Source organism: Equus asinus, chromosome 13 (assembly GCF_041296235.1).
Source record: "Equus asinus isolate D_3611 breed Donkey chromosome 13, EquAss-T2T_v2, whole genome shotgun sequence".
NCBI lineage: Eukaryota > Metazoa > Chordata > Mammalia > Perissodactyla > Equidae > Equus > Equus asinus.
The window spans coordinates 36,935,526-36,960,250 of NC_091802.1; the positions used below are offsets into that span (position 1 = coordinate 36,935,526).

General features: G+C 47.4%; 1 protein-coding gene across 3 annotated transcripts; it reads left to right on the forward strand.

Moving 5' to 3' along the window:
* The first annotated feature begins 8,843 nt into the window (after positions 1–8,843).
* On the forward strand, positions 8,844–19,544 carry PHB1 (prohibitin 1). Of its 3 annotated transcripts, none has more exons than XM_014833805.3 (7): positions 8,844–8,953; positions 10,139–10,253; positions 11,618–11,779; positions 14,290–14,432; positions 14,594–14,710; positions 16,960–17,055; positions 18,395–19,544. In XM_014833805.3, the coding sequence occupies exons 2-7, from the start codon at positions 10,166–10,168 to the stop codon at positions 18,605–18,607; spliced, it is 819 nt and encodes a 272-aa protein (XP_014689291.1). In that variant the 5' UTR covers positions 8,844–8,953; positions 10,139–10,165; the 3' UTR covers positions 18,608–19,544. The 3 variants fall into 3 exon arrangements, with proteins under 3 accessions (XP_014689291.1, XP_070339156.1, XP_070339155.1); XM_070483055.1 differs by having other exon boundaries at positions 8,847–8,937; XM_070483054.1 differs by having other exon boundaries at positions 8,908–9,028.
* The last annotated feature ends 5,181 nt before the right edge of the window (positions 19,545–24,725 follow it).

Genomic DNA, 24,725 nt, shown 5'->3' on the forward strand with positions numbered 1-24,725 from the left:
GAAGTCCTGCCCCTTCTCTCGCCACCCAAATTCCTGCTTCCCAGAGGCCAACATTTTTGATTCTTTTATCTATTTCTTTTGCATTTCCTTTCACGTCTGTAAACCACATTCTATACAACTATTTACTGAATTTCAGCTGTAAATATTACTGTCTTCCTGCTATGGAGGATGGAGATTTAGCTCATATAAATGATATCATCTTTCCTCTCTCTCATCTTCCCAATAGAGCTGCTAGCTCCTATTTCATGAGATCATTAAGTGCTTACATAATTATGACCATGAAAATGTTATTCACCATGGAGCCACGTAGTATACTAGGACACTAGGTCCTATCTCAAATACAAATAAATTCCTTTCCCCTGGAATTAAACTTATCTCTGTTTTTAAAATTTTTCCTTAGTTTTCTGTGTACCTACTGCTAATTAATCCCCACCTAATAAAGTTACAATCTTCTCTCAGTATTTTCAAACACAATTTTTTTCCTTAGCAGCATCCTCCCTGGATCCCTGCTTCCTCATGCTCCCAGCTGGTCTGGCTGCTTTCTGGGCTGTGTAGCTCACTTCACCATCATCTGAAAGATCCCTTTTGTCTCTCTCATGGTTGGATCTCCTATTTTCTGAATCCTATGTTTTACGTCTTTTAAAATTTTCTCCTTCTTTTTGCTGCAGCTCATCCTCAAGTAGTTTCCTGAGAAAGGGTGCATAGGAGGCAAACTTTTGAGACCTCGTACTCTGAAAACATCTTGATTTTAGCCTCTCACTTGATCAGTTGGCCGGGTACAGAACACTAGGGAGCAAACCAGTTTCCCTTAGAATTTACAAGCATTATTCCGTTGGATTCTAAGTTCCAGCAGGGCTGGTGAGATGTCCATACCATCCAGATTCCAGTTCTTTTCTCTCCGGGAGCATTTAGAATCTTCTTCTTGTCCTCACTGTTCTGAAGGTTCATGGTGATGAGTCTTGATGTCAGTCTTTTTCATGCGTTGTACACTCCTTGGTGTGATCTTTTAATCTAAAACATGTCCTTCAGTTCATTGTATTATTTACTTAATTCTATCTTCCTCTTTATTTTCCGAAACTCTTATTAGTAGGATGTCACACCTGAATTGTTCTCTAATCTTTTCTTTCTTACTATCCATCTCTTTATCTTTTTGTTCTACTTTCTGGAAATAATTTTACCTCCCAGTCCCCTCTATTGAATTTTTCATTTTAAATTTTATCTCAAATTTTTAATCTCCAAGAGCTGTTGTATGGTTTCAATAATTCGTTCAGCGAATATTTGCAGAGAATCTCCTATATGCCAGGCGCTGTTCTAGGTGATGGGAATAGAGCAGTGAATAGGGAAAAAGCCCTCTGCTTAGGAGCTTATATTCTACTTTCTTAAAAATAAAAACCAGCTTTTTTGAGATGTAGTTTACAAGCAATAAAATGAACCTATTTAAGTGTGCATTTTGATAAAATTTGACAAATTAATACATCCATGTAACCACCACCACAATCAAGATATGGAAAACTCTATCACCCCCAAAAGTTCCCTTGAGCCACTTTGCAGTCAATCAGCTTCTTATCCTGGTCCCAAGCACTCACCAATCTGCTTTCTGACAATATGGATTAGATGTGTGTTTTCTAGAGTTTCATGTAAATAAAATCATAGAATTTTCACTTTTTTGTGCCTGGCTTCTTTCATTCAGAATAATGGATTTGAGATTCCTTCGTACTGTCACTTGTAGCAGTAATTCTTCTCATTGCTGAATAGTATTCCATTGCACACCACAGGCTCTCTCTCTCCACCTCTTGATAGACATTTGGGTTGCTTCCAATTTGGGGTTATTAGGAAGAAACTGGATATGAACATTTATACCCAAGTCTTTGTATGGACATAAGTTTTTATTTCTCTTGGATAAATATCCAGGGATGAAACTGCCAAAATGTATAATAAATACATGTTTAATTTCATAAGAAACCGCCGAACAGTTTTCCAAAGTGATTGTACCATTTTACACTCCCACCAGCAATGTTCCAGTTACTCTACATTCTCCCCAAGAGTTGGTATTGTTAGTCTTTTTCATTTTAATCATTTTAGTGGATATGTAATAGTAACTCATTATGGTTTTAACCTACATTTCCTTGATGACTAATGATATTGAGCGTCTTCTCATGTGTTTGTTAGCCATTCCTTTTTTTTAAAGATTGGCCCTGAGCTAACATCTGGTGCTAATCTTTTTTTTCTCTCCTTCTCCCCAAAGCTCCCCAGTACACAGCTATGTACCTAGTGGCAGATCCTTCTAGTTCTGCTATGTGGGACGCCGCCTCAGCATGGCTTGATGAGCGGTGCCATGTCCGCGCTCAGGATCCGAACTGGCGAAACCCCAGGCCACCAAAGCACTCGGCCACGGGACCAGAATGGCATGTTAGCCATTCTTTGACGAAGTTTCCATTCAAATCTTTCGTCTATTTAAAAAAATTTTTTAATTGGTTTTGTAGTCTTGTTATTGAGTTGTAAGAGCCTTCATACATATTGGATGCAAGTCCTGTATCACAAAAACACCTTGCAGATATTTTATCCCAGTTTGTGGCTTAAAAATTTGTTTTTCTTAACAATGTGTATCAAAGGGCAAAAGTTTTCATTTAAATGAAGTCTGATTTATCAATTTGTTTTTTCATCTATGGTTTGTGCTTTTTGTGTCCTATGTGAGAAATCCTCACCATGGTCATGAAGATTTTTTCCTGCTTTCTTCTAGAACTGAGTTTATAGTTTTAGTTTTTATGTTTGGGTCTACGATCTATTTCAGGTTAATTTGGGGATATGGAGTAAGACAAGGGACAAGTAATTTTGGTTTTCCATACTGATATCCAGTTGCTCCAGTGCCATTTTTTGAAAAGACTATCCATTTGCCGTTAAATAACATTGTCATCTTTGTCAAAAATCAAGGGTTTATTTCTCTATTCTGTTGCATTGAGAGCCAATATGACACCTTCTAGACTACTATAGCTTTATGGATGAAGGGACACGATATCTTCCATGTACACTAAACCTTCCAAGCTTGTTGTCTTTTTCAAAATTCTAGGTCCTCTGCATTCCATAGAAACTTTAGAATTAGCTTGTCAATTCTTACCAAAAAAGCTTGCTTGAATTTTGGTTGGGATTGCTTTGAATCTTTAGATCAACTTGTGGGGAATGGACATTTTAACAATATTGAATTTTCTCTTCAATGAATATGGTATAGCTCACCGGTTATTTAGGTCTTCTTTAATTTCTCTCAGCAATGTTTGTAGTTTTTATCATACAGGTGTTAGCAAATTTATCCCTAAGTATTTCATGTTTTTTATGCTATTGTAGTATTTTTAACTTTCAATTTCCAAATGTTTATTGCTGATTTTTGTATATTGATCTTATGTCCTGCATTATTGCTAAGCTCACTTATTGGTTCTAATAGTTTTTAAAAAATATTTTTTAGGATTTTCTACATACACAATAAATAAAGACAGTTTTACTTCTTCTTTTCCAATCTGTATGCCTCCTATTTATTTTTCTTGTCCTTTGTAGGCTATTGTACAGGGCAAGACCTCCACATGCTGAATAGAAGTGATGAGAGTGGGCATCTTTGCCTCCTTCTTGATTTTAGGGGAAAACATTCAGTCTTTCATTTCTACCTATTTTTCTTAACAGCATCTTCTAGTTGCATGGATAGTAGTATCTTTCTCTTTATTTGAGAATACCAATTATAGAGTTGGTTGGTTGGTTTAGATTTTCCGTGCTCCTTGCCTTGTCCTGATTCTGCCAAGTTCTTTGTTTGTATTGCTTTTGTTTTGTTTCTGTTTTGCTTAGTTGTTTTTCTCTTTCATGATACGGCTTTTCTCAAATGGACTGGGGTCACTTGTCTGATGGTTCATATTTGAGAGTGAGGTATTGCAGACTACTGGTTAGCCCCCAAATCTTTTCTCTCTGGATGCTTGGCTGCCCAGCTAAAGAATACATTTTCCAGCCTCTTCTGGGACTAGATGAGGTCATGTAACCAAGTTTTCACCAGTAAAGTGGAGTGGAATTCATATGTGCTGTTTCTGCCTTGTTTGCTCAAACCAAAATTGCTGCCCTGAATTTCCTCTGTTTTCCCTTCCCACAAGCTGGACCACAGATGGCACATGGTCAGATGAAGACAATCTTTCAGGGATGGCAAACCAATGAAATGAAAAGAAACTAGGTCTGTAAATATCTGCGGAGCAAAGAGAAATTAATTTCTATCTTCTTTTGGGATCTTTTGGGATCTCCTTGGTACAACAACTTAGACTTTACTCTAACTAACATCCCAGCTAATACAAGCACTGAAAAGTTGGTTGGAAGCTTCACGTGCATGAGTGCTTGTCCACTACTGGAGAAGATTTCACTCTAAGATTATGCCTCTCCACATGTGGTCCAGGTAACCCTTGGGGTCCTTGAGGGGTCCTTTTAGGGGGTACTTGAAGTCAAAATTATTTTCATTATAATACTAAATCATTATTTACCTTTTTGACTCTCACCCTCTCCTGAGTGTACAGTAGAGTTTTCTAGAGGGTATATGACCTGTGATAGCACAACAGAATCGATAAAGAACCCGAGATTTGAAAAAAATGTAAAAGAATGCCACACTTCTCACTAAATATTTTTGCTTGGGAAACTCTAGTTGTTTTTCATAAAAATATGTTAACATGTAATGAGTTTATTATTGTTACTTTTAAATGAGTAAATATTTTCAAAATTTCTCATATTAATTTTGAATATATATAATCCATATTTTAAAAGCTCTTTGGGGTACTTAATAACTTTTAAGAATATAAAGAGGTCCAAAGATTAAAAAGTTTAAGAACCATTGCACTAGGGTGACCTGCCTGGGCTCCTTCACTGAGGATTTCCAACTGTTAGGATCTGTAGGTTTTTCCTTTGGGCTGGTTGTTCTCCCCACAGAAGAATTATTCACTCTTCTGCTCAGAAACTTTGAAGGACTTTTTGGCAAGGCCTACAACATCTGGCGCTTGCTTATTTCGCTATTGTAATCTTCTGTAACTCTGCCATTCACTTATCATGTTTTGGGACACGTTCGTCTTCATCTTCATCTTCACTTGGTTCCATCAATGTACCAAGCTCTGACCTGCCTCAAGGTCTTTGCACTGTAGGGAAGTGGCTCCACCATGGCGCTCTGGCAACCTTACACGCCTCCACATAGTCCACACAGGCAAGGCTGGAAGCTCAGCTGAATCTAAGTCTTGGCAGAACGCCTTGCGATCCTCCTGGAACACAAAGGAGGCTTTTGAGGAGCTTCTACAAGGCCATTTCTCACTCACTTCCGTACCTACTGGGAAGGTTGTCATAAGACGGTTTCTCATAGCCTCCAGGTTGTGGGGAGCTCTGAGGCTTTCTGTCTCACCCCTCCAACGACACAGTTCAGCTGGGAGTCCTAACATCTGTGTTGCAGTCATCTGGCCCCATTTGTTTCAGTGTTGCCCTACCTGAGGGCCACTAGGAGCTGGCACCTTTGGCCACTCTTCCTTTTGGTGTCTATGTAAGTAATAAACTGTCTGAATCTAAAAAAAGCTCCTTGTCTCTTTACTAGCCAAATCCATCCGTCATTCCTTGCCTTGTGCTTGTCACACACATGCTATTCCCTCTGCTGAAAGCTCTCCTTCCATCCCACCCAACTTCTTCCACTTCTTACCTGTTTAGATCTTGCCTTAAATGTCATCTCCTCACGAGACCTTCTGACCAGCTTGTCCAAAATAGACCCCTTGTGGCAGATGTTGCGTGCAATTCCAACATCCATTCTCCCTTCCATCTAGTTCCTGGCTAACAAGAAGTCCCATTTTGATTTGTTAAGGTATTAGGCAGTCATGTGGTTTGGGGAGAAGCCAGGCCCTTCCCCAGTCCCAGAAGACGACTCTTGATTTGTTGAGCTCCAACATGGCAATTTTATTCCTTTGCAAACGACTGGTCTAAAAATGGGCAGATGATAAAAATTCTGCCCAATGGCACATAACGGGATATCTGGTGGGTGCTTCTGGGAAACTTTACCTCTAACAAAGGGACCCAAAATGTGACTTGTCCTTTTCCTGCCTTCTGGCCTTTGGTTATTGTTTTGCGGGAACGTCAAGTTTGGACCTTCTGCAGTCATCTGTGGCCTTGAGAGGACAATGCATGAGGACAAAAGTCCGCACCTGAAGATGACAGAGCTGAAAGACAGAAAGACTCTGCACCATTGATGGCCTTGGTGAGCCACTAAGGTAACCAACCCCAGCACTGCCCTACTGTGGGACTTGTTATTTGAAATAAGGTATATTCTTTTTGTTTAAGCCAATTGAGTCCACCTTTCTGTTCTTCCAGTCAAAGCCCTTCCTGACTGGGTCACACCGCCTCTTATTGTCTGCTTGTTTTCTTCAGGAAGCTAGTCAAAATTTCATATAATTTATTTTTTTGTATATACTTGCCTTTGTCTGTATGCCACCCTCCCCTCACCCCAGAATGTAAACTCCATGAGGACAGGGCTCTTCTCCACGTTCTTCGTCACTGTATCCCCATTGTCTAGCATGATGTCTGGGGCATGATAGGCCTCCAATATATGTGTGTTAAATGAGAGAAGAAATGGAGATATTCTTGTCTAATTGTTTGCTTTAATTACCACTCCTCCCATTTTGGCGTTGAACTAGGAAGCAGAATCAGTCTTTGGATATGCCTTTCAGATCACCCATTCCCACAGCTTGGAAAAGCACAGGCTATGGTATCAGACATATATCTGCCACTTATCAGCTGTGTGACTTCAAGCAAGTTACTTGACTTCTCTGAATCTCCATTTCTTCATTTCCAAAATGGATATGAAAATAGGGCTGAATAAGGTTATATATTTATGAAGCAACTGGTCCACAGTCGGTGTTCAAGACATATTTGCTCTTATTCTCCATGTGCGCGTCTGGCCGGGGACACGGGCTGAAGGGGAGCGTGCTCTATGTAGCAGCGATTCGGATCCACTCCTAAAGCTGCTGCACTGATGCGACTCTGTCCCTAATCTTTGTTTCACCACAATTAAATTATTCCCAAATACCCTCCTCAGTGTCCTTATCCTTCATCCTCCCCATCTCTCCACCTATAACCAGCCCAGGTCCACATGATGCCCTCCCGTCACGTGAGCTTTCCCATTGCCTTTGCTTCCCAGGGCACGATACGGGCAAGTGGAAAGAATACAAGGCTTAGACCTTGAAGACCTGTGTTCTAGTCCAGTCTTGTTCTGACTAGATGAGTGACCTTGAGCAAGCCATTTAACCTCTGAACCACAACTTCCTTATCTGTGTAACAGGGATAATGGGCTGTAATGATGTGCAAGTGGGATGCTGTAGATATACAGACTTGAAGATTATAAAACACTATACAAAAGTTGATTTCTTCTAATATTTTCAGCATTCCTGCTAGTGATATTAGAATAGAAGCAGACAAGACTAAGACTATTCTTGCAGGATTCTGGAGCAGCCTGGTTTGTGTTTCCTGGCCACAGCCTAACCAGCCACTTCAACGCCCTTCATTATTCATTCATTCAACAAATACTGACTGAGTGCCCACTGTGTGCCAAGCACTGTTGTATATTCTGGGAATAGAACAATGAAGAAAGCAGACTAAACTTTCAGTTTCATAGAGCTTGCATCATAGTAGTCAGGGGAAAAAATTGTGGTTGGTTAGGGCAAGCTCTTACCACCTGAAGAGTACTGCCATGGATATCTCTGATCGTTTGATTGTGCCAAGTGGGGACAAAGAAGGGGGACAGAGAGGAGAGGGGGGAAATGCAGGAAAAAGAAATTGAAAGAATCCAATCCTACTAGAATCCAGAAATGGGCCTGGTTTTGTTAGAATTGTGTCCATACACCAGTTAGGTAATGCCCCAGCTAAGAATGCAGAGCCTGAATTTAATCATGAGGAAACATCAGACAAACTCAAAATGAGAAACATTCTTTTTGGTTTTGTTTTAATGTAATAAAAGACAGGGAAGGCTGAGGACAATTTTCAGATTAAAGGAGACTAAAGACACATGAAAAATAAATACAGTGCCTAATCTTAGACTGCATCTTGTATGGGGGAGGGTGGAGATTGCTATAAAGTTCATTATTGGGTCAATGGACAAAATTGGAATGCAGAGGGTAAACTTACTCTAGTCATATAAAAGAATGTCCTTATTCTTAGAAAATAGAGAAAGAGGGGGAGATTGTTAGCAATAAATTAATTTGAGTAAAGGATACGCGTGTTTTTTGTACTATTCTTGTAACTTTTCCCAATAAGACTTTTTAAAAAAATTGTATCCAGCGGACCCGGACTCTAAGCCGAGACCCTTTGTTAAATCGACGCATGACCCTGAATGAATCCCCTCCTCTCTCTGGGCCTCAGTTTTCTAGTCCACATGGTTTCTAAGGTTCTCTCTAACTCTGGCAAGCAACGTCTGACTCAGGACATTTGCAGACAGAGCTTTGGAAAGAAGACGGTCCCTCGACTTCCCTCAAGATCTCTCAGCCCACCAGTTATTTCACAACTTTCCATACGACCTCTTTCATCACCCGTAAACTTGTCCCTGCCACTCTTCCCGAGCGCCATCCGGCCCATCCTCCGCAGGCTGTAGCATCGGTTCAGGATGGGCACGTGCATTTATCCCCCAAGGAACTACAGCCCCCAAAAGGCTTTGCGGCAACATCTCGGCGTCTACCACCAAAGAGAAAAGCCTTTTCAGCGCGGGCCAGCCGCTGCACGGCTCTTTGGGAATTGTAGTTCATCTGTGAGGAGCGAGAGAAGCCAGGTCAGGCTGCAAGCCACCCTTCCCAGAACGCACCGCGCTCTTCCTCACCAATCAGAGGCGCGAATCTTGGAAGGAGGGCGGGGAAGAGACGGAGGTGCCAGCGCATGCGCAGTATGTGAGGCTGGGGAATTCATGTGGAGGTCAGTGTGGAAGCAGGTGAGAATGCAGGGGAGCGCGAGCGACCCGCGTCCGGGCGTCTCTGCACCCATATTCGTGATCTGGGCTGGCGGGGTGCGTGCGTGGGTCCGCCTCGTGTCGGAGGGGAAAGGGGGTGAGCCCGGGACGAGCCAGGGGTTGCGTAGAGTAAGGGAGGGGTGTTTGGGGGCAGGGTGAGGAATAATGCAGAAGCTGTTAGAAATGGAAAGGCCGAGGGGTCAGGACTTGGGCGTCCTGACCTCGAGAAAGGAACATTTAAATGAACGGGGAGAGGTCAAGGTAGTCTCAGGAGTTGAAACTGACGTGGACGACGGTGGGCGGGGCATTAAAAAGTTAAGTGCTGAAGTAGATTCTGGTTGGGTCAGCCTTGCTCCCGCCACCCCCTCTCCGCCCTACCCTCTCCTTCCAGGGCTCTCCCGCGCAGCGCAGCTGTTTAGAGCCTTTCTGCCCAATTGCTTCTTCAGCTATCTTGATCCCAGAATGTCATCTAGCTCCTGCTTCCATGATAACAGGTCATTCTTAATACCTGATGTTGAGAAGCAGGATGATGAGTTAAGTTGTGCCTTCTAGAATTAGACATCTAGGTTCTAATTCTGGTTCTGCCACTTAATAGCTATGTGATCTTGGGCTCCTCATGTAACTTCTCTGTGTACATCAGTTTCCTCATCTGTATTAGTCTACTTCATAGGGGTTAGTGTGAGGATTAAATAAATTGCTGTTAGAAGACTGCGAGATATAAAGATTAGCTATTAGTGTTATTTTTGCTGTTGGAATTACCATGTAGCACATTCTTTGAGTTATTTTTCCAAACCAAAGTTGCAAAGAACCAACCACACAGCCTCTCTCTTGGGGCCTGCTTGTCTAGGAAATGGGAGCGTGGGTTCGTGTGGTACTGAGTTCTTCTTGGATATGATGCCCGTGCCTCATTCACATTATTGAACCAAGTTCCCCAGACCCCTTTTCTTAAGTAGTAGAAAAAGAAGAAAGAAATGGAAAAAGAAACAAGCAGAGGAGTTGGTACTACCCTTTTCCAAGCTGTGGAGTGTCATTTAGTAGGTGTCCTTGAGTGGATGGTTTAGAACTCCAGAGTGGGGAGTAAATAGCCAGCTTGAGAGGTGAATATGCCTCACACATAGCTTTCTCTGAGGATTTTGGGATCAAGTTCTTTTGTTTTTACCCCCTTAGGTGTGAGTGGGTCCAGCAGAAGGAGACATGGCTGCCAAAGTGTTTGAGTCCATTGGCAAGTTCGGCCTGGCCTTAGCCGTTGCGGGAGGCGTGGTGAACTCTGCTTTGTACAACGGTGAGGCCCTGAGGGGTGGTGGGTCTCTGCCCGTTGCCGGAGGATGTCTGTTGGTCTGCACAGCCCATGTGACACTCCTGATGGTAGCCGCTGTCTGTGAATGTGTTTGTGCCCGAGAGGGCTCACCTGCTGCCATCCCACACCATGTGGTTGCATTGTCATTAGACCTCTGTCCTTGTAGCCATAGGTTTGCTCAGAGCCTTTATTCACAAAGCGCCTCTGAGCCCAGTTGCCGTTGGATGTTTCCAGCTGCTCTTGCTAATTTGAAGTGATGCTACACCACTCGAGTGCTTCAGCAGAGTGTGGGGTTTCATGGGCTGGCTGGAAGGGAGGTCTCCTTTGTTCCCTTCTGCCTGTGCGTGGACTCAGCAAGGGCTTTAGACCGTCGGTGACCTTGTCCTCAGCAGGAGCTTTTCCTCTGCCGCAGTCTGGTCATTCCAGAAAAATATCTTTGAGATACATTGCCTAGCTTTTAACAGTGTGGCAGGGGTTTAAGCTGGCTTTTTTCCCACTTTCCTGTGTGACCTTAGGCAAGTCACTTCCCCCTCCCTAGGGCTCAGCTTCCCCATTGGTCAAGAAATGCAACTGACCTGGTTCATCTCTGAGACCCCCTCCAGCTCTGATAGTCCCTAACTTTCCCTATTGGAAAGCAGCAGTGCATTGACCCACCTCGTGTGTGACTGTCTGATAAGAGGAGGAGTACTTCCAGAGGGAAGATATTTGGACCAATTTTAAAGTCCAAAATGGCAGAGGCAGAAACAGCTGATCAGAAAAGCCTTGGCTTGTATGGCGCAGTTCCATGTTCTGATCTTTTTGGCTACCCTTGCACAGCTAGACAGTAATCACCATCACTAAGTTCTCTCTGAACCAACAAGACAACTCTCTAAGCCCTTAAAACCTTAGAGAAACCAAGCTATTTGAAGGAAAGAGTGGGACCTTCCAAGTTTTAGGATTCCCCTAGTGAGAGTGCTGCTTCTGGGAACACTGGGTTAAATTGGAACCGGGGTGGAATGCAGTCACAGTGAAGACTTTGGTCAGTTTTGGGAGGTGATTCCAGGAACTGTAATGGTGGGAGTTCAGGGACGGGGTGGTTAATCAGAAAACCAGCAGCCAGTTGTTTCAAGGAGAAAGGACGCTGAGGATGATCTATAATTGAAGTCCTTGGGAAGACACGTGGAATAGGAAGTGATTGCTTAGTTTTGTAGCTCTTTGGAAGCTTCTAGAGACCAGAAGTTTGGGAAGACAGAGCAAGACAGGGGGACTTAATAAATGAACAGAAAGCACCAGGGGTCTTTCGAAGACACAGTCCTTCTGGTTAAAGGGCGAGGGGGTTTTCCTGACCCGTCATTATCCTTCATTCCTAGTTGATGCTGGGCACAGAGCTGTCATCTTTGACCGGTTCCGTGGAGTGCAAGACATTGTGGTAGGGGAAGGGACTCACTTTCTCATCCCTTGGGTACAGAAACCAATTATCTTTGACTGCCGCTCTCGACCACGTAACGTGCCAGTAATCACTGGTAGCAAAGGTGAGTCCTGCCTGGGGGTCAGGTAAAGTAGAGTGTGGAAGGGGCGCTGTGGGATCTGGAAGAGATTGAACTTCACGTAATAAGACTTCCTAGCATGTTTTTCCTGGAGGGTTTTATATGGGTTTATAGGAATGTACACTTAGGGGCCACCCCTGTGGCCGAGTGGTTAAGTTTGCGCACTCTGCTTCGGCGGCCCAGGGTTTCCCTGGTTTGGATCCTGGGCGCGGACCTAGCACCGCTCATCAGGCCGCGCTGAGGTGGCGTCCCACACAGCACAACCGGAGGGACCTACAACTAGAATATACAACTATGTACTGGGGGACTTTGGAAGAAGGAAAAAAAAAAAGATTGGCAACAGATGTTAGCTCAGGTGTTAAAAAAAAGAAATATATACTTAAAGTACACACACACAGTACAAATTTAGAGAAATACAAAAGGTATATTTCAAGAGTTACATGGTGATCCAATTTTTTTTTTTTTTTTTTTTTGAGGCAGATCAGCCCTGAGCTAAGTACTGCCAATCCTCCTCTTTTTACTGAGGAAGACTGGCCCTGAGCTAACATCCGTGTCCATCTTCCTCTACTTTATACGTGGGATGCCTACCACAGCATGGCTTATTGCCAAGCGGCACCATGTCTGCACCCAGGATCTGAACCAGCAAACCCCGGGCCGCCGAGAAGTGGAACGTGTGGACTTAACCGCTGTGCTGCTGGGCCAGCCCCGGTGATCCAATTTTAGAGAAATGTACATGTGCCTTTGTTCCCTCAGTTGACCCTTACCATTGGTTCTTCTTCCCCAGAGTGGCCATATAAACCGATCTCTAGCCATTCCGTTCGCCTTCATGGCTGACTTAACCTTTGCCTTACTTTCCAAGGCCTCTGTTTCCAGCAATGACGACCTCACATTGTTATCTCACAGGCTGAGGCCCACGTACCTGGGAGCAGTCTCCTGGTGTCTGACGTGCCACTGGATTTCCAGTTGGAGCCTGAAATGAATAGCTCTCACTGTTCTCCATCCTGCTCTAAGAGGGGCACGGGCAGTAAATGGAATAGCAGATGTTGGCTCAGCAGTGACATTTCTGTGCAGCAAGAGCAGAGGGTCGTGTGGATGTTGGTTTATCATCTGGGTAACCCTCGATGTCTTCAGTGCTGTTCCTCAGCAGATGTTTACTGACTGTCACCATGCCCGGCTTTGTGCTGTGCCAGAGGGTGGGGATAATTCGAAGGTGACCTAAGCAGGGGCCTTTGGGAGCTCAGGCTAGCTAGAGTGATAGACGTGTGAACAAGCAGTTAGAGTCAAGTGTGGTGAGCCTTGAAGCCAAGGTGGCAGAGCGTAGGGGAGCAGAGAAGAGAGCAGCCAGCTCCCACGGGCGGCTGGGCAGGCTCCTGCGAGGAACTTAGTAGTCAGCTGGGACTTTGGAGTGAGAAGTGTGTTGGGCAGAGGAGGGGGAAGGGTAAATTGGTCTTGCATCGTCTACTCTGTAGCTACTGGCTGGGCAAGGAAGGAGCCTCCCAGAAGGAGTCTGGCCTGCCTACTACAACAGAGGAAATCAAAGGTGGGGTGTGGTTCACCGAGAAACAAAATCTTAAAAACCTAGTTCTAAACTCCTCACCTCTTTTGGATTTCTTTCTCTGCTGTTTTACATTTGTCCTAAGGTTACGTTACATACCCGTCTTCAAGACTATTAGTAAGAACTTCCAGAGATCAGAGCCTTGGGTGGTCCATTCCCACTGCTCTTGTGCTGGCTCCGGACCATCTCCCAGGCCACGGTCCACATTGTTGGTGACTGCAAGCAGGCTGTGACAGTGCTTTAGCTCCAAGCAGACAGGAATTGTCAGGGGAAGTTGTCATCCCCTCCCGGGGTCCTTCGACGGGGCTGTGTAGGAAGAACCCCTTACGGCTGGTGTGCATTCGACGGAGCGCTTTTGTATCTTGTTTTCTCCTTCGGTTTCCCTGGAAGGCAGGTGAAATCGTCCCTGTTCTTACAGACGAGGGAGCAGCTGAGATTGGCTAAGGCTGGCTGAGGCCACGTGATTAGTAAACGGGAGAGTGGGACTGCTGGTGAGTCCAGGGTGGACCCTTCCCTCGGCCCCGTGATAATCTCTCCAAGGCAGACCCCTGACGTGGGCCACAGTCAGCAGGCCTTGCAAAGGCCTCACCCCAGAATTCTTGGCACTGGCCTGTTTTCTTAAAATCTTCAGTGTTCCAAACATCTCACAGCACCTGTTAGACTTATAATCTGAATTGCTTATATTAGAGGGCATTCAGGACGTACTGAAAAGCTGCCATGACCAGAAGCCTTTGAGAAGTTCCTACCTCTAGTGCTGTGCTTGGTTCTTGACCAATGAAACCATGTGTGTGTGCTCCTTGCCTTCTAGGGTCTTAAAATCAGCAGCTTTACCTATAAATTATAGCAAATTGAGAGTAGGAGAGGTGATATAAAAGGCCACTTGTTTCCCCCCTGGGCTTTTTATTTTTAACTCCAGCATTTGTCTGTCTCCCACGCTAAGATTTACAGAATGTCAACATCACCCTGCGCATCCTTTTCCGGCCGGTTGCTAGCCAGCTTCCCCGCATCTTCACCAGCATCGGAGAGGACTATGACGAGCGCGTGCTGCCATCCATCACTACAGAGATCCTCAAGTCAGTGGTGGTGAGTGAACAGGGCCTCAGCCTCCAGCCTAGAGCACCGCCCCCATGAGATCGCTAGGTGGGAGAGCTTGGCAGTGGATGGTTGGGATGTCGCTCGTAGTTTCCTGGTTCCCTTTCTGCTTCCTCATGCTAACCAGCTCCTCCGCCCTCCCTTGGAGCCAGGCTCGCTTTGATGCTGGAGAACTCATCACCCAGAGAGAGCTGGTCTCCAGGCAGGTGAGCGATGACCTTACGGAGCGAGCAGCAACCTTTGGGCTCATCCTGGATGACGTGTCCTTGGTAAGATCCTTGGGGAGCCTGTGGGGAAGGGGCTGTGGTTCTTGTTTCGGTGCCTGGCTCCATTTCTGGGTAGACACTGTTTGGTCCTGCGTTCTTAGGACTTGACTTTCCTAGATGTGAGACATGAAAACATGGAAACTTCTTGACGGTATGAGGCAGTCTCCTTGGGTTTGTTTTCAGATGAGGGTTCTTTTACCTTCCCTGTACCACACACATTTTTCTTTTGACTTCCGGCCCTACCCAGATGATCCCTAAGCACTAGATTTTTCACCTTCCCGAAACTGTTTCCCCGAGCTCCCCAGGAAGTGATGTCTTGTTAACCATTTGACACAGGAAGAAACTGCCTGGTGGAGACTAGAGAACAGCTCGGCTAGTCTTTCTCCCTAGTGCAGACCTCCCAGCCTGATCCCTGGGCGTTTCCTAACACTTAGGGGCTGAAGCTCAGTGAAGGGAGCTCTGGGGACCCCCAATGAAAGATGATAGAGTGTAAGTGAATGGTTCTGTTCCCCAAAGCCTGGTATGGGGGGCAGGGGACATCTCTGAGGTGTAAGCTATCCTCTTGAGACTGTATAGGCTGTGTATTTATAGGGCATTGAATGCCATAACTCAGACAGAAAGCAATACAGGCGGGATAGCATTTCAGATCGAGGTGGGTGAGGGAAAGGGGTCGTGTTTCTAGAGTCTCTGGGAAAAATCATTTGGAGTGATTTGTTCGGGTAGTGAGGTCGTGTTTCCTGTTTAGCTCTCCTGTGCATTGCTAGGGAAAGGCACCATTTTGCCGTCAGCATCTGTGCAGCTGTTTAAACAGTCACGCTTTGCCACAGCCGGCGCAAACCTGAGGGCACTGCTCCACCTTGCAGCATTGCCCGCCCTGGAAGCGCCTGCGGGCTCCCTCTGCTGGCAAGACGCCAGGCTGCAGCCTTTGTGCTCCCCTGACAAGAGCCGTTCCTCAGGCTCTCCAGCTTACTGTTGACCTGAACACCTTGGCCGTGAGAAAATACTAAGTAAAAACCTAAGGAGAAGCTTGGCATTTTGCTAGACTTTAACCACATACTCCATTCTGGAGAAATGTGGGCTGACCACAAGAAACCATATCTAAGAGGTGTGAGGAGAAAATTAGATTTCATGGAGAATTTGCTGCCCGCAGCTGGCCCTTTTAGAAAGAAATTTTATTCCTTAATTCCACGTTTCGTTTTTCGTTTCTCAAGATTGTGTTTTCTTCCCCAGACTTTGAACAAGAGTCCAGGAATGGAGCGGGCAAAGTAAGACAGCTATAGTTTAAGAATTAGGAGTGTTAAAAACTCTAGAAGACAGTGGGACTAGGATTTACTTTTTAGGAGAAGTTTTGAGCTCCTTATATTAAACAAAAAAAAAAAAGCAGAGATTGAAAGGGTGAAGGACGTAAAACAAGTAGAATTTGATAGCAAAACCAACACTGTTCTTCCCTTTGTTTCTTCCTATTTGATAAAAAGTTGGATGAAGAAGTAAATTACTGTAGACCAGGCTATTAGGAGCTCTGAGATCTGTTCCCATTATTTGCACTGTCATTAGAGACAGTCACTTCAGCCAAGTCTCAGTTATTTATGTTATTAGGGAAAGTCTGTGGGTAATCAGAATTTTAAACCCTCTCCCTAAGCAATAGCTTTACCTGCCTTCTGTTTCTTTTAAACCCTTTTCCAGAAGCACTCACACATAGGGAATACCATGATGTGTGTTCCACCTTCTCTCTCCTCCTCTTCCTGCTCTGTGCTGGAGGTATGTGAGAAAGAAGTGGACTGGTTATTCCATAAGCAGAGAGCGTCACGCTCGTGAATCCCTGAGAACCAGCTGCCTCCCCCACTCTCAGGGGCTCAGTTTTCCATCTGGCCTCCCCGGAGGCTGCAAACAGGCCATCAAAGGACCTTGGAAGAGCGCTAGTCAGTGGGGGTCCTCGAACCCATAGGTCTGCTCCCCTAGGAAGGTGGTCAGTCCAGTAGATACCTTCTGGTGCCTTTGGGGTGTTTTCTACTTGAGATCATCACACTGAGGGTGACAGAATGCGGTACAGGAGCAATCTGGGCAGCCGAGGAATCCAGGGTATGAACTCAGTTTGGACAAAGATAGAGAGGTGGAAGGGTGTCCTGGCTCCACGGTGCCTCCAGCTGCTAGAGCCATTCCTGGCCTCTTCCTTTCAGCGGCCGTGGAGGCCTCACAGCAGCGCTGTCTAAGCAATTACACTGCCTCATCTCGCGCTCCCTCTCTCCCCTTAGACACATCTGACCTTCGGGAAGGAGTTCACAGAAGCGGTAGAAGCCAAACAGGTGGCTCAGCAGGAAGCGGAGAGGGCCAGATTTGTGGTGGAGAAGGTGAGCGCTCAACCAGATGGCAGGAGCCTCCCTCCCCTCTCTCCTGTGCTCAGCCTCCCCGTTTGCTGGGTGGCCTGGAAATTCATCATCTGTCATCTCTTCTTCCGGGATCATTGGAAGGGGATTGAAGGGACTGCACTCCTGCAATTGGTTCCAGAGTCTTTGGGGGCTAGTCCAGGGATATGTGAAGTTATGTTCCTAAATCGCTGAAGGGTCATTTTTTTTCTACTTCGCTAAGATCAAAAACACTCTGCTACAAATAAAAATATTTCTCCTGCAATATTTTCAGCTTCACCGAGAGGCCATTTTTAACCAGGGTTACACAGTGAAAGCTGTCAGCAGGAAGGATCAAACATTGCACCAGATGCGCTATCGTCACTGGCGTTTTTTCAAGCATTAAATCCATCCAGATGTGTCAGAGTGCAATGGGACACAATATATTTGCATAGCAGCCTGGTCTTCAGGTCTTAACAAAGGTGTATTTACTTCTTGCTGTCCCCTTCTCCCACCACTCAATGTCTCGGGGTAGCATTCCTGATCCAAGACCCCTTAGACCTTGGAATCAGGGAAAAGAGGGACACATGGCTGACCAACATTTAATTCTAGAGAATGTAAACTCCGTATGGGCGGGGACTTTTCTTACTTTTTTCTGCTTGTCTCTGGAGCCTAGAACATATCTAAGACTGTGCCTGAGGATCCCAGGTGCTCAGTAATGTTTGTTGAGCGAAGAGTCACAGAGCCCGGCAGTTTCAAAACTGTTAATTTCAGAAGGGCTTGGTACTGTCCTCTCCTCCTGCACTTCTGAAGGTCATGCGTTGCAGATAGATGTCGTGCTCGTGATGCGGGTAGGGAAGGCCCAGGAGAGTTGGTTCTGGGTGGCTGGGTTCCTGGTTGGGAACCGGTTCAACTCACAGATGTGACTCTAGGAAGTGCCTGCTGCTCCTTCTTAGCTGTGCTGGTTTTCATGAAAGTCACTTTGACTTGGGACTGGTGGGAAAGATGAGCCGGAGGATTGATTCCGCCTTTCCTTCTCTCCTGTTTTCCTGGCTCAGAGTAGGGTGGCCAGTCTAGATTGCTATTAATATTAATGAGGACTTTGGAATAAGACAGATATTTATGCAGCCAACAGAAATGTATCCCTCCAATGGTGAGACGTGGGCGCTACAGTACAGAGGAGGATTGGGTAGGCGGTGCTTGTTGACCCCACCCAGTGGAGGCGGTAAATTCCCGCAGCGCCTTCAGGAACCAAAGAAGGTGCCTCACCTGGTCCTTGGAGGCTGTAGCCTGCCATCCCACGCCCTGAGGTGTGATCTTGGTCTCTCTCCACGTCCGTTCTTAGGCTGAGCAGCAGAAGAAGGCGGCCATCATCTCTGCTGAGGGTGACTCCAAGGCAGCCGAGCTGATCGCCAACTCGCTCGCCACTGCGGGCGACGGCCTGATCGAGCTGCGCAAGCTGGAAGCCGCCGAGGACATCGCGTACCAGCTGTCGCGCTCTCGGAACATCACCTACCTGCCTTCCGGGCAGTCAGTGCTCCTCCAGCTGCCCCAGTGAGGCTTGCCCTGCCTGCACCTCCTTGGGCCACAGCCCCGATGATTCTTAGCACCACCTTCCTTCTGCCCCCCACCCCAGAAATCACTGTGAAGTTTCATGATTGGCTTAAAGTGAAGGAAATAAAAGCAAAGTCACTTCAGATCTCTAATTATCAGATAGAGCTCTTTCATTCTTCTCATTTCCATCCAACTTTTTATCCGCCTCCCTCCCCAAAATTGCCAAGTGCCTACGCAGACCAGCTTGCCTCCTGTCTCCAGGGCCTGCTGGAGCTCCAGCCGAGGTACTGGCACTTTGGCAGAAGAAAGGCAGGGCCATGTGCGTGACGGGCTGGGGAGCACAGTTGTTGGCCAAGTAAACCTGTAGCCTCCAAACTATCATTTATTCAAGACGTAAGGAAGACGGCCCAGGCAGCTGAGCTGAGACTGCAGGCCTCACTCAGGGTTCTCCAGTGGTTCCTGCACAGACCCAGCTGAAGTGAGGTGCTGGGGAGGGTCCGAGAGGAAGTAGTCTGTCTCTTACCATCAGGCTGAATCTCTAACTGTGGGGCCAGCGGAAGCAGGTGTGTACGAACAGGGCGTGGATTGAAGAAGCTGCCCCTGTGAAGGTGGGTGGGCCTGACTGGCTGCCCCCGCAGGGTCCGAAAGCTGGGATGGACTTGGATAGAGAGAGAGCGGGCCTGGACCACGATCTGAGTCCTGCTGGAGACTTCCTCTCTACCCCCACCTTGGTGTCTCAAATACCCGGTGGAATTCCAGCTTGAAGGATTGCATCCTGCCGGGGCTGAACATGCCTGCCAAAGACGTGTGCATCCTGCGTTCCTGCTCCCTCGTTCAGAGACTGCCCTTCTAAAGGGTTCTGTGCCTGTGCTTTGAGGAAACAACCATGGGAAGAAAAATGTGTGTAAACTGCTGTCAATAAATGACACCCAGACCTTCCAGCTCAGTCTTTGAGGTTTGTTTTTTTTGTTTGTGAGAGCCGTGGGATCAGAACAGAGCATTCCAGCAGTTGTTGTATGTACATGTTTGTATCGCCAGCTGGGACAGAATCTCCAGCAAGGCAGAAAATGCTTTGGTTTCAGAAAACACTTTGTGCTGCGTTCCAGATCCATCCGCAGCCTGAAGCGAATCTGCCTCGTATCAGGTGAGGTTTGTCGGAGATGGACTCTTCCGAGGCGAGGAGTTAGTTCACTTTCCTCCGCGGCTTTACCACTGCTCCTGACTGCCCACCAACTGTCAGCAGTACTTTCTCCTGATGGGAGGGAAGCAACTGACATAAAATACACATGTGCGATAGCCCTCAGTGCCCTCTGCTTTGATTTTTATATGCATTAGATGGCTTCGGCTGCCCTGCTGTGGGTTTATGTTGCTTATTCTGCTTTGCTTTGACGTGGAAGTCACTTGGCATTTGACGGGGCCAAGTTTACGCATGCTGGATGGTGGGGAGGGAAAGCGGACCTAGACGAACTATGCCACTCGTCCCCCTCAGATCCTATTAGGAACAAAACGGAAACAGCGATGAGCTGTGAGCACTCACGTTGACTGCGTTAACCCCTGCTCTCCGTTTAATCCCCGGGCTCACCACCTGGCCAAGGAGAGCCGTCTCTAAGAGCACTCTGCAGGCTGGTCTCTGACCTCAGATTCTGCATTTCCTCTCCCAGAGTGTCAGGATCAGCTGTCAGCTGGGAAAGGCAGGGACTGATGCATAGATCTGGGGTGGGACTGTGGACTGAGTTCTCCCATCCCTGCACTCCTCCCAGGGCCTTTCGGCAGAGATCTGGTCCCTTCCCATCCTCCTGTGAACGTGCAGACAAGTGTGCGATGGGCTCCTGACCGCCGGCTGAACCTCAAACCTCCCACCAAAGCCTCAATCTGGTTGATACTCCCCTGAGCCTCCCATCTAGCCCGTCTGCCCACCACCTCCCCGGCATCATTTATCTCAGGAGCTCTCTTCCTACGTTTGTTTTTTTGCTGTAAGAATAGTGAGGCCTGCAAATGATGAGGTGCCTGGACCCACAAAGCGCCTTAAAGACTGGAGCAGAAAGCGCGTAATTCCTAAATGGCTTCCAGACCGGCTTCCCCTCTGCCGCCGTCCTCCTTTCCTGCTGGTTATTATTGCTTTGGACACCCTCCAGGGGCTGGGGGGACGAGAGGCTCCTCTTCCCCAGGCCCTTTTTAAAAGAGCAGTTGTGTTTCGTGCTTTTGGCAGAGATTGGGTTTCATAGGTGTCTGTAGGGGAGCCCTCCACAGCTCCTTGGTTCCGTCTGACTCAGGGCAGCCCCTTCAGCAGCAGGTAGGCCAGGCTCCTGCTGGGTTTGCCTTTAGCCTGCCTGCCACGGATGGTGCCAGTGACAGCCGGGGGCCTCATTCTGCCTTGATTTCCGCCAAGTAATTCTTTTCACAAATGTTCAAGGGCTGTTAACTGGTTGCTGAGCCCAGAGTCCCCTCACGGCCTCTGGGTTTCTCCAGAAACTGCCACAATGGGCCTTTATCAGCTCGGGATTCTCTGGGCCTTGGATCAAAAGCTGTGTCCTGTCCTGGCCAGGGAAGGCACAGAACAGGGACTCTCCCCTCTGGCTGCTTTGGTCAGGCTGAATAGTTCCCTTGTTTGGGCTCTGAGGGGTCGCTCACTAAGAAAGCAGTAGACCTTGGACAGGGAGGAGAGAGAAAAACCCTCAAAGGGTCGCCATTTTCCTTCCTTCTGCTAGTTTTACACCAATCCTGCCAGTGTGGATGGATGGGGGAGGAGCTGTGTTTGGTCATCCCCAGGTGGGTTGAATTGAAAGACAAGGAAAGACAATGGAATATTAGTCAAATCCTGACTTAGCAAATGCTGTTCTCCTAGGCCATTCCAGCAATCAGCTGGGGGGACACGCAGTTAGGACCTCCCCGTGACCTTTGCCGTCTGCCAGTCATTGTGGGACAAGCAGCCCAGCCACGTGAAAACAACCTGGGTGAGAGGCTTGCGGAGGCTGTAACCTATTTCCCTGCCTCTCCCAGGCCTTCCGTTCATCCTACACACCCCTCCAGACTTCATTTTCCTAAAACAGATCTCATCCCCTCCCTCCTGAAAACCCTCGCTCACTACCTTTCTGGTCCAACTTTACGTTTTACTGTTTGCCTTCGCCTCACTACCTAGTGGTTCCCACGGGGTGGGGAGTGTTGTTTGAAAATGCAAGGAAAGGGACAGTGGCTACCGGCAGGAGGGCAGGGGAGGGGAGTGGCAGGGATGCTACAAGACCTACTTTATAAGGGACAGACCGACACAGCAAAAGCTTGCCCTGAAAGTATTGCAGTAACACCCCCTTGAAAACACACACCCGCTCGAGTTCCTTGCTCTTGTCTGCATACCCCTTGTCATTTCACCGCACCCGCTTCTCAGTGTCGCTTCTTCCTGGGCAGACCTTCCCCACATTTCACAGGTCCACGTGTCCTCTATCCTTTGGGTCCCAGCTCAAGTTCTTTCTCTTCCACGAAACTTCTGCCGACGGCCTCCTCCCCCATCCATCTCCTGACCTCCCTATCCATGTTGCCATAAGGCATTTAGCACTCTCTTCGTTGGGGTATAGTTGTGTGCATGTGTATGCACACACTCTCCTACTCTGTATTTATGGAGGGCAGGACACTTACATGATTCTACGTTCCCCCTTCCTCTTTCCTCAACCACCCTCTGATATCTTCCCCAAGCCAAAACTGCCTGGCTGTTGTTTTGGGAGTTACTGAATGTTTGTCGAATAACTAGGTGAAGGAATAGAGAGTGCAGGGCTGAGGTTAGAAATGAGGGCTGGAAGTCGAAACCCATGAGTTCTCCTATGTCATTACGTTATCTCAAGCTACTCTGAATCAGGGTTCTTGGGGTCTAGCAGGCCAACCCGTCCCCTAAGTCCCACCCTGACCAATTCCCCCGTCTCATTGCTCTCACTTCGTGTGGGCTCCGTGTGCAGACACCCCCCTGCTGTGGCCTGCCCACAGCTCACCGTCTCCTGCTTCTGTCTGGAACGCCTCTCCTCTCTCCTCCGTCTTCCCCTCCCTGTCCGTCGCCCTGCCTCAAGCCCAGCGTTAAACCCCCTTCTCCTGGAGTTCGCCTCTGGCTCACCTCTTCCTGGCTTTCCCTGTATATCAGGTCTCCCTTTAGAGAAAGGGCGTTGGCTCTGGAACTCTGGCAACGGGGTAGAGAATTGAACAAGAAAAGAGTGATGAGGCCTCCCCGGCCGGCAGAGGCTGGGAGGCTTGGGCCGGGCCCAGCTGTGCATAGCTGGAAGAGAGAATGAGTGGAAATGTACTGCGCCCGGGGAAGCGAGTTTAGAGTTGAAAGAGAACACCTTTGCACAGGACACTGGGTGGATGGGGGGAGGGGGTCTTTCCAGCATTCTCCAATCAAACTACTTTGTAAGAGAGAGTAAAGTTGAAAGAGCAAGGTTACTTTAGGGGAGCTTAAAGCTGTTGTCATCCTTAGAGGACAAGACAAACCACCTGGATTAGCCCGAAAAGCCTGATCAATGAAAGGCTTGGACCATCTAAGTTTGGCTGAACGAGCTGCAAACACTTAGGTCAGGGGTTGGCAAACTATGGCCTGTGGGCCAAGTAGAGCCCGCCACTTGTTTTTGTATAGCTCACGAGCTAACAATGGTTGGGAAAAAATCAAAAGAGGAATACTATTTTGTGACACATGAAAGCTATATGAAATTCAAACTTCAGCATCCCTAAGTAGAGTTTTATTGGAGCACAGCCATGCCCATTCGCACCACAGCAGCAGACTTGAATAGCTGTAACAGAGACCATATGGCCTGCAAAGCCTAAAGTATTTACTATCTGGTCCTTTACAGGGAAAGTTTGCTGACCCTGATGTGGGGGATTAGATAGGCTTGGAGAAGGGGAAGAACCCTGGAATTTGGAAGTCTCAGGCACCGAGGGGGGCTGAGGACTGTAAGTCAGATACGAGGTAATGGTCACCAGAGTTCTTGACTGTGTCCCTGGCTGTGGTGATCGGGGAAGCAATGTCACGTTGGGACCCTGGGACACAGATTTATAGCACCTGCTGTTCTCCATGGCTTGCACATGTTTCTGAACAAGGCAGGAGGTGGGACTGGGGGTGGCAAGCAGGTGGGAGTTAAGAAGGAAGAACCCGATGGTCCCCCAAAGGTCTGAGGATCTCCAGGTCCGGGATAAAACCACCTCTTTTCCACCCCTCTGCCCTCCAGGAAGGATTTGCTGCTGGACTCTTTCCAAAGCCAGAGGAGGCCACAGCCAAGGAAGGGAGCCCAGTGCAGCAATGACTCCCAGGAGTGGCCTCTGGGAGCTTTCGCCTCTGGGCAGAGGAGTCTCTTGGTTAAGGCCATGTCTATCCTGGACAGCCAGAGACCCTAAAAGAACCTACAGATGCTCCTTATTGTGGACTGTGCCAAATCTAGTCCTTACCAAGCTTTTAAGAACAGATGAGCTCGCTGTCTCTGGCTAGTAATTGCTTCTTTTCTTTGCCTGCCTTGGCCAACCTCTCAGCATGCAATGCCATTTCCCTCTTCTGTGTCCGTGACCCTCCCCTCCTCATGAGCCTGTCCAGCGCTCCCTTCAGCCTCCTTTCCTGTCTAGCTCCACCCCCACTGAAATCACAACAGCACAGACCTGAGCCGGGGGCTTTCAGATCCTCAGGAACGCCCCTGAGTGAGGCGGGTGAGGAGCTTTGCCCAACATCCACAGCATGCAGGCGGCAAAGCCAGGGCTTGGAATCCAAGTCCCCAGACTCTCCGTCTAGTGCTGTTTCCATCCCATCTCTCAGCTTTCTCTTCTATATCTGGGGCTCGTCGTCCTGGAAATCCTTCCTTGACGCTCACAGTGGGTGGGTACATGTGTATTCTTCCTTCCTTTCATAAGCCCGCTTTCATCCCCAGCTAGATCATGGCAGGTGGGAGGCAGAGACAATGTCTTCTCCTCCGCAAGCCCCTTCGCGTCAGTGAACTGCTGTGGTCCTTCCTGACACCGTGAAACCCTGAGCTGGGCTGGACTTCCCAGATCTCTCACTCCAGAAGGCAACTCAGTTCAGTGGAAAGGACACAGGTTCCAGAATTAGAAAGATTTAGGTTTTGATTCTGACTCTGCCACTGACTAGCTTGGGAGACCTGGGG